This window comes from Marmota marmota, unplaced genomic scaffold (genome assembly GCF_001458135.2).
Source record: "Marmota marmota marmota unplaced genomic scaffold, marMar, whole genome shotgun sequence".
Classification (NCBI taxonomy): Eukaryota; Metazoa; Chordata; class Mammalia; order Rodentia; family Sciuridae; genus Marmota; species Marmota marmota.
The window spans coordinates 22,060,413-22,070,749 of record NW_026000240.1 but is presented as its reverse complement, the minus strand read 5'-3'; the positions used below and the strand labels follow the sequence as shown (position 1 = coordinate 22,070,749).

At 32.2% G+C, this 10,337-nt stretch overlaps 1 protein-coding gene across 1 annotated transcript in view; it reads right to left on the bottom strand.

Moving 5' to 3' along the window:
* Nucleotides 1–10,337, bottom strand: part of Atr (ATR serine/threonine kinase) — a 108,930-nt gene that overhangs the window by 47,579 nt on the left and 51,014 nt on the right. The window contains exons 24-27 of the mRNA XM_048794505.1: nucleotides 9,077–9,192; nucleotides 5,995–6,115; nucleotides 3,598–3,735; nucleotides 1,453–1,663 (exon numbers count right to left, since the gene is read on the bottom strand). Of these exons, the coding sequence (XP_048650462.1) occupies nucleotides 1,453–1,663; nucleotides 3,598–3,735; nucleotides 5,995–6,115; nucleotides 9,077–9,192 (586 nt within the window). The remainder of the gene's footprint in view (nucleotides 1–1,452; nucleotides 1,664–3,597; nucleotides 3,736–5,994; nucleotides 6,116–9,076; nucleotides 9,193–10,337) is intronic.

Here is a 10,337-nt window from a genome sequence, read left to right as displayed (position 1 = left end):
CCCCCCCCCCCCCACACACACACATGACAAAACACTGGGGAATATTAAGATTATTGTAAGACTAAGTGTTAATTTAATATTAGATGTTAATAAGATGTAAAGATGATACAAAAGACAGAGTAGTTATTACTACAATATTAATAAAATGTAGCTATTTAATAGGGCAAAATTAAACTATGGAATTAGCCTTCTTTTTTATTTTAAAGTTTAGTGTTCTGCCCCCCTTTTTGGTGTGTTTGTGTGTATGCTAGGCAAGTGCATTACCTCCTACCCCCAAGTGTTTTTAAAAGTTTAAAAAAATTAAAAGTTTTTAAAAAATTAAAAATTTTAATTTCACTATTTGTGAAAATGGTGATAACAGAGTTAGTGCTCGGTTTTATAGAACCATTTTCATATTCAGAAGTAGGAACAAACATTTAATTGTCAAAATTAATGGAAGATATATTAATAATTAGCCATATCCCAGAGAAAAGCATTCTCCCAAATAGATAATTATTTGCAAGTATAGAAGTTTTAGAAAATCGATATATCACTATGTTTAACAGGTTTATAGACAACAAAGAGGATGCCCACCAAATGGGAAATTTTTAAGTGGAGGCCTCTTAAATGAAAACCAATTAGCCCCAAAGCCTAGGAGTAAAAATTACATGATATCTATAGGCATAGCTGATGTATAAAGAAGCAGGATACAGCCATCTACTATAAACAACAACAAAATTGTGCTTCAAAGACATGAATAGTATCCACTACTGTGTGATGAATATAATTCTTCTCACCAAATGGGGTAGATTATCAGGATTAACTGTAATAAGATTCTTCCTTTTGTTATGTTAGTGTAAATTTTATTATTACAGGAAAGAAAGTATAGCAGGATGTAATGTGTCATGTGTTGTAAGTATGTCTGGAGAGCCTACTGGGTACAAAATACCACCAGAGATTAGGAAAATTAATAATAATAATAATAATAATAATAAATTTTCCCATGGGTCTTGAAATGAATGAACTAAAATCTTCTTTGAAATTTAAAACTTAGGTGTGAAAAATAAACATTCACAAATACAACACACTGAGGGGACTAGGAGTAAACTAAGTTAATAGTGAGAGAAGGCTAATAACAATATTAATAACACATTTATTTCATACTTTACAAGTTATACATACATCATCTCACCTAATCTTCACAACAATCTTCTGAGTGAGATACCCCATTTTATACAAACAAAAATTAGATAGGTGTGTTGTGTAAAGAAGTGAGAGTAAAAACTTCAAGAGGTGTCTTAAACTATAAGTTCATTGTTTTTCCTTAGTGAGAAGCACATACTTATTACATGTTTTAAAAATGCACAAAAACAGGTCTTTCTAAAGGTAACTGTTAAATTAAAGAACTGACACAGGAAGGAGTTAACTGGGAGAATAATTAAAAGAAGAAAATAAACAGAAGTCATAACTCACCCATTGAGTCAACCTTTTCTTTGTTGGATTTGCTCTGTGGAAGTTTCTCAGCATTCAGGACCTGAAATTTATGCCTTGCCCACTGAGTGAGATGGTCAAGCATGGAGAACACAGTCTGAGTACTGAGCTGACACAGATCAGATGCACTGTCTTGGGTACTTATGGTATGCTGATCATCATGTTTTAGAACTGCCATAATTTCTGCATAAACCTAAGAGAATCCATTTTGTAGTTAATTACATGTTTATACAATATCATTTTATTATTATCTGACATAAAAGAGAAAACGTTCTTAGGCAACAATTTTCAAAAGAAAAAATTAGATTAATAATAATCTATCTTGTCTATAATTTTTTTTTAACATTTAATTTTTAGGTGTAGATGGACACAACACAATGCCTTTATTTTTATGTGGTGCTGAGGATCAAACCTGGGTCTCGCCCATGGTAGGCGAGTGCTCCACTGCTGAGACACAATCCCAGCCCCCTATCTTGTCTATAATTAAACCAATTAAATACACACCATTAAAGACTAAAGAAAATACAAAAATATTAAAAAATTCTTCCAGATTATTCAATAAAAAACAGGAAAACTATTTAATAGTAAAAAATGAAAAAGAATAATATCTCACACTACCTGTAAAAATCAATTTCAGAATAATTAAGGGGTAAATGTAAAAACAGAAGGATTAAAAGAAAATGTATTCACAGGGCTGGGGCTGTAACTCAGTGGTACAGCACCTGCCCAGCACATGTGAAGCCCTGGGTTCAATCCTCAGCACCACATAAAAATATATAAATAGAATAAAGGTATTCAAAAAAATTATAAAAAAAGAAAATATATTCATCTACACAGCAAGGTGACTACATATAATGTACAGTATATTTAAAAGAATAAAAATGACTTTTCATGTTTTTACTTTATAGTAAATGACAAATGTCTGAGATAGATATAGCCGGATTTGAAGTTCTACAATGTATACATGCATCAAAACATCTTTTAAAAAACCCCCAAAATATGTACAATTTTTATATATCACTTAAAATTTTTTTTAAAATGTAGGAAAATAAGTACCTATGTTGGATAAGAGAAGCCATCACATAAAATTGTCAAAATCTATAAAAAGACTTATAAATTTGGCATTAACAAAGATTTTTTAAAATCACTAGTAATTTTTAAAACTCATTTCAAAATATGACCAGCAACTGGCATCCAGAATTCAGAACTTCTACCAACTGATCAAAAGGACACACATATACATAACCTGTAATTACTATATGGCAACAGTTAAATAAGCTATGGTACAACTAATAAGTTATACTACTGAAGGATTATATTTATGCAGTATATTTTAAAAGGGGGATCTATAAATTGGTAATATATAGAACAGTACCTACAAAAGAATACCAATTTAAAAACCCCAAATGAAACAAAACCAATTGTATTTAAAAAAAAAAAAAAAAAGCCTGGAAACAGTATACATCACTCTAATAATGGTGATGAATTCTGGAGATATAGCATCAAAAATGGTAATCAAAGGGCACACTTTGATTTATTTGCACAATTTGGACTTTTACTGTAAGTATATAACAATATGGGCTGGGATTGTGGCTCAGTGGCAGAGCACTTGCCTCACACGTCTGGGGCACTGGGTTTGATCCTCAGCATCACGTAAAAATAATAAAGTCACTGTGTTCATGAAAAGTAAAAAAAAAATTTTAAAAAAGAATAATAATATGCTAATTATACTATTAAAATTATCATAAAAAAGAACAGTGTTATATGTGGTTAAAAAACTAAACTATAAAATATAAAATGAAGAGTAAAATACTGCCCTTTCCTTATTCCTAATTCATAGTAGCATTCCCCAGAAAAAAACACTATCAGTAGTTTCTTATGTATCCATTTCAACGTTCTATTTATGTTTGGGTGTTAAATAATACTCTTTAAGATTTTCTACTCTAAGCCTTGCATATTTCTTTGATATTGAAAAGTTTTTAAAAGATTCTGCTCTGCTTTAGACATGCAGATAGGTGAATATACACAGTTAAACAGATCTACATTTCCTACTAATCTGAAGTGTTTCTAATACTAATAACATTGGAGAAGGTTTCACATACTCAGAATAAAAATGGTATTTCTCACCTCTTGCTGATCTTCTTGATTACAACCCAATAAGACATACACTAGTATATGTGGAAGAAGATAGATGGTCACCTTAAAATCATGCTTCATCATTATGCTACAACAGGTGAAGATTTTGCTGGCAAGATCATGCCGAACCTGTAAACTCAAATGGTTGAAGGAGAATAACTGGTTCGTTTATTCTATTGACCAAATTAAAACATTTAACACAAGATAATACATCATGGCAGAGAGGGTCCTCTCTCTGGAGGGAAGCATGTGCACTCAAGCAACTATGAGTTCAGATCACCACTTCTCTGGTCACTCTAAATGTCCCAAATGTCTGGGTGGCTGAGACCCTTCAGGCAATGAAGATACCTGAATTGCCAACTACCTCAGAATAATTGGTCTCACCCACTTACAATTCTTTTTTTTTTTTCCCATTAAATCTTTTTAAAATAAATTATTTATTTATTCTAATTTGTTATACATGATGGCAGAATGCAATTCATTTCATATTACACATACAGAACACAATTTTTCAAGTCACTGATTATACACAAAGTATTTTCACACCTTTCGTGTCTTCATACATGTACTTAGGGTAATGATGTCTAACTCGTATCACCATCATTCCTACCTCCTTGCCCCCTCCTTCCCCTTTGCCCTATCTAAAGTTCCTCCATTCCTCCCACGCTATGCATCCCCACTGCCATTTTGAATCAGCATCCTCATATCAAAGAAAATATTTGGCCTTTGGTATTTTGGGCTTGGCTTGCTTCGCTTAGCATTATATTCTCCAACTTCATCCTGCAATTGCCATGATTTTATTCTCTTTTACTTCTGAGTAATGTTCCCGTATATATATATATATATATATACACACACACACACCAGTTTCCCTATCCATTCATCTACTGAAGGGCATCTAGGTTGGTTCCATAATTTGGCTACTGTGAATTGTGCTGCTTACAATTCTTTTTTAATGTGTCATGTTTTCTTACAGATTAACTTTCCTAATATATACTTATTATATATTATATATACTTAGCTAACATTACATTTGGTACATTAATTCCTTAAGTAACATTTTAACCAAAAATTATGCTTTGGGAAAGAACATTAAGTATGAAATTTAAAATTTAAATAAGTAATAAATGATGATGATAAATTATAAAAAAAACAAAAGAAATATAAAATTAAATTACTTGGATATAAGTATTTCAAAACATGTTGTATAATTTAGATATTTACAATATTTAAAAATTAAATTTAAAAATTAAATTACTTGGGGTTAAAGTCAAATTTTATCAGTAAGACATAACTTTCAATTTACTAACACTACTGAACACCTAAAAAAGTTTTAAAGTTTTTTTTTCCTCAAATATAAAACCTTCACTTAAAACAACAAGGGGCTGGGATTGTGGCTTAGAGCTAGAGTGCTTGCCTAGCATTTGTGAGGCACTGGGTTCAATCCTCAGTACCACATAAAAATAAAATATTGTATCCACCTATAACTAAAATATAAATAAAACAAAACAAACAAAAATATTCCAAAGCTAGAGGTACTTAATTTAAATATATACACATACACACACACACACACATTATACATGTTTCTGGTCTATTCATGAGAAAATGTCTTAAAATTGCCATTTATAATGAAAAATATATTTTAAAATACTAGTTAACAGAACTGTAAATTTAAAACACAAGTTGTGAATTTTAAGCATGACTTAAACATTTTCTTAGAACACAGAATACCATTTTGTCTCACAGACCTGTAAAATCTCACATTAGAAAAACATCAGAAACATAGCCGTAATTTTTCCATGAGATTTCATTTTAAAATATCTTTATTTTTTCCAGTACTAGGAATTGAACCTAGAGGGGCTTTACCACTGAGCTGCATCCCCAATGCTTTTTATTTTTAATTTAGAGGCACAGTATTGTTAAGTTGCCAAGGCTAGCCTTGAACTTACAAAAGTCCTACCTTAGCCCCCAGAGTAGCTGGAATTATAGGCATGTGCTACCATGTTTAGCAAAATTTCTTATTTTAGAGAAAGTTCAAATGATGTACCTTCTTTTAAAAGTGCCATTAAAGGATAATATATAGCATTCAAGTCCTTTAAATAGTACTATTTTACAATGTAAAATGTATAGACATAATGTAATAAACATTTTACAAACACATAAATTATATGGTAATTTGATAAAACAATTACCTTCTCAGAATGAAAACTATTAGAGTAACAATAGAAAAATTCTCTTTATTAATAAACATTTTCTTCAAAACTTTTTATCATTATCAGTACAATTATTTCCATTCCAGCTGTTTTGTGTTATGCATTCAGATAATGCTTGGGTTTACTTCAGAATTTCTGTTCAGCTAACAAATTCTGAACAGGGTTTTCTTACCTTTGTTATGAGATAACCTGCCCAAGATGCTGACCATTCTGCAAAATTATTACCTAATTTACTTAAGTAAATTGGCTTCTTTACTCCAGACCAATCTGTTGACTTCTGAGAACTTTTATATCTGTAATTTTGAAAATTTGTTTATTAAAAAAATTAAGTATATATCTGTTTAGAACTTTTTAAAGAAAGTATAAGAAATTACATCAACTCCTTCACTGAGGTATTAGAACTATCTGCCTATTACAAAGAGAAGTTACTCTCTCTAGACCTAATTCCCCATCAGGGCCATGGTGTTCCCATTCTGATGCTCCTCAGGGTCATTATTACATTAATTACCACTTAATGTAATAAAATTACATATAAACTGAAAAAATTAAAGGAGAATATAAAATATGATTTGGAAGCAGCTTTTTTTTTTTTTTAAAGAGAGAGTGAGAGAGATAGAGGTAGAGAGAGAGAGAATTTTTTTTTTAATATTTATTTTTTAGTATTTGGCGGACAACATCTTTGTTTGTATGTGGTGCTGAGGATCGAACCCGGGCCGCACGCATGCCAGGCGAGCGCGCTACCGCTTGAGCCACATCCCCAGCCCGGAAGCAGCTTTTTAGATACAATTTTTAGAAAATTCCCCAGACTCTCCAAAGAGTAAATATCAACCAGTCCAAGGAACTGATGCATTTGCTAGTCTGGTATTTGACTATTTCATACAAAAGCTTTAATACAAAAGGAGGTCAACTACACTGAAACCGCCCAAACGAAGGGCAGTTTTTTTTTCAGTTCCTTATCTTTATGAGGCACTAATTTCCATAAACAGATCGCAGATCCCAGCTAGATAAATCTCCTAACTTCTACTAGTGAGGAATCATCTGAGAGAATCTTCTTATCCCTCAAATATAAAAGCAGATCATAAGATTTCTTATTGCTTTCCTAAGATCACTCTTGTACATGACAACTTTAAAGTTGCCTCTTATGGGGGCAGGGGATGTGGCTCAAGCGGTAGCACACTCGCCTGACATGTGTGTGGCCCGGGTTCGAACCTCAGCACCACATACAAACAAAAAAGATGTTGTGTTCGCTGAAAACTAAAAAAAAAATATTAAAAAAATTCTCTCTCTCTCTCTCTCTTAAAAAAAAAAAAAAAATGCCTCTTATGGGCTGGGGTTGTGGCTCAAGGGTAGAGCGCTTGCCTAGGACAGGTGAGGCCCTGGGTTCAATCCTCAGCACCACATAAAAACAAACAACAACAAATAAATAAAGGTTAAATTCTTTAAAAAAAAAGTTGCCCCTTATAAAGGAATAACATGGAAATAATATGTTGGCATCTTATGAAATATTAAACTGAATAACAAGCGGGCAGACGTGTTAGCTTCTACTTCTTATTAAGTACCTCCAAAAATATTATTATTGTGTACCTCCAAAATACACCCCCAAATCAAGGAATTTGGTTGGAAATGTAGTTCAGTGGTAAAACACTTGCCTAGAATGCATGAAACTATGGGCTCAATCCCCAGCATTTCCACAAACACACAAATCAAATTTCCAAGGAATCTTTATTTACTTATGAAGTGCTGAGGATCAAACCCAGTGCCTCATGCATGTGAGGCAAGTGTTCAACCACTAAGCTACAACTCCAGCCCAATCTTTATTCTTAATAAATGATCATATGATATGAATGATATCAACTACATTTTTTAAATGAAAAAAAAAAAATTAAGACTTGGAAATGTTAAATGACTTGCCCAAAACTTTCAGTTAGCAAATGCGGAGCCAAGATTCAAACCATATATATGACTCCGATGGACATAAACTTTCCAGTAGATCACAGAAAGTCTTAGGTATCTAAATGCATTTATATAAAACACTGACTAAATAAATGGGGAAGTGTGGAGTCTTCAAAAAAATTTTTAATTTTAACTTTAAATTAATAAATTACATCTTTAATAACACTAGTCATAAGAAATAAAATGATGTTCAAAGCATTTCTAAACATAAAAGATTATCAAGTGAATAATACGCAAACTTTAGGGCTTAAATTTATAAGGAGTTTTGCTGCTAGTATAGACACTTGAGTAAGTCTCCAAGAAGTAACTTATCCATGGTTACATATGTAATAAACATATGGCTTAGAATACCTAAAATAATAGTTTTTAACTAAAACTCATAATTTTATGGATTTTAATTATTCCTATCAATTTTATTAATTTTGGTACCAGGGATTGAACCTGAGGCACTTAACTACTGAGCCATATCCTGAGACCTTTTTATTTTGGATTTTGAGATGGGGTTTCACTAAGTTGCTTGGGGCTTCACTAAGTTGCTGAGGCTGGCTGTGAACCTGAAATCCTCCTGCTCTGGCTTCCCAAGCCACTGGGATTATGCACCACGGCACGTAGCCTAACAATGATTTAAACTGAAAATAAGATTAGAAAATACTTTTTTAAAAGTAGAGGGTAAAAATATATTCATGAAAAGAAACTGGGACAGATGAAAATCTTAAAATGCGATTACTAAACACTTTGAAATCAGTTCCAAACACTTAAACTTCTATATTTAAAACTCGTCAAATGTATTAACTCACATTCAATCTAAAGTAGATTCTTTCAGGCCAGGTGCAGTGGCGAAGGCCTGCAATCCCAGTGGCTCAGGAGGATCTCTTAGTTCAAAGACAGCTTCAGCAAAAGCGAGGCACTAAGCAATTCAGTAAGACCCTGTTTCTAAATAAAATACAAAATAGGGATGGGGATGTGGCTCAGTGGCTGAGCGCCCCTGAGTTCAATCCCTGGTGCCTTTACTCCCGAACAGAAGTAGATTCTTTCAAAGTACTACTGAGAGCTGAAGTTAAAAAAAATAATAACCAATTTTTTTTATGTCCATGAAATAGCCTAAATACTTAAAGTTATAGAATTTACCAAATGAGCAATGAGCACTTGTCATTTTAACAAAAATGTAAGAATAAATCACTGTAGAAAATATAAGAACATATTAAAATACTTCTAATATTAAAAAACTATATGATAAATAATATTAATTTTTATAACATTAAAGACGATTTTGGAAAAATAGTTTAAATGAGTCTACATACCTAGTATTTAGGTGCGGTTCTAGAATTTCCCGAACATGCTCGGGAAACCTCTTCCACAACTGGTGACCTCGGCCATTGCTCTGCATTTCTCTACAGTCATAAATAGATAGTAACTCCTACAAATATATATTTTACATTTGTAAGTCCAGAGTTAAGCAGATAAACCTTTATATTAACCAATGTTCTACATATTATGGCTATAAAGATACATAGAAAAATAAGCAGACTTTTAAAACTGTGGAACTGTAAACTTCCTTAGAACATTTATTTCAATGCCTAGAACCACTGAGATGCTTACTTAGTTTTGCAAAGCTGTGACAGTACTGGATATGAAGTCAGTTTATGCATAATATATACTGAACTATATAAATTAAGAGCTACTTAGAAGGAAAAAATAGAGTTTTCTATATTTGCAAAACTATAATCCTTTGAATTTTTCTTCTGCTGGGGATTAATCACAGGGCCTTATGCATGCTAACTATATGGTATACTACTGAGCTATAACCTCAACTGCCTATCCTTAGAATCTGATCTCTTATGAATCATGATGAAAGTCAAGTATAAATCCAAAACAGTACAAAAACTGAAGATGTCTTGAATTCTAGATCTAAAATACTGACCTTAAAAGTTCTGAAAATAGAATGCAAATATTAAAGATAAATTTACTTATTAGTATTCAAGCCCAAAGATTAAATGGTTATATTTTCCTTTTCTCAAAAAAAGTGGTGGGAATTTTGTAGATGAAGAAAAAAAAAATCCTTATTTTTAATATCTGTCGTTAAAATAGGACAAATATTTTAGGATATTATTTATTTATTTATTTATTTATTTATTTAAATTTTTTATTGTTGGCTGTTCAAAACATTACATAATTCTTGATATATCATATTTCACACTTTGATTCAAGTGGGTTATGAGCTCCCATTTTTACCCCAAATACAGATTGCAGAATCACATCAGTTACACATCCATTGATTTACATATTGCCATACTAGTGTCTGTTGTGTTCTGCTGCCTTTCCTATCCTCTACTATCCCCCCTCCCCTCCCCTCCCCTCGCCTCTTCTCTCTCTGCCCCCTCTACTGACATTCATTTGTCACCCTTGTATTATTTTTCCCTTTCCCCTCACTTCCTCTTGTATCTACTTTTGTATAACTCTGAGGGTCTCCTTCCATTTCCATGCAATTTCCCTTCTCTTTCCCTTTCCCTCCCATCTCTCATCCCTATTTAATGTTAATCTTCTTCTCATGCTCTTCGACCC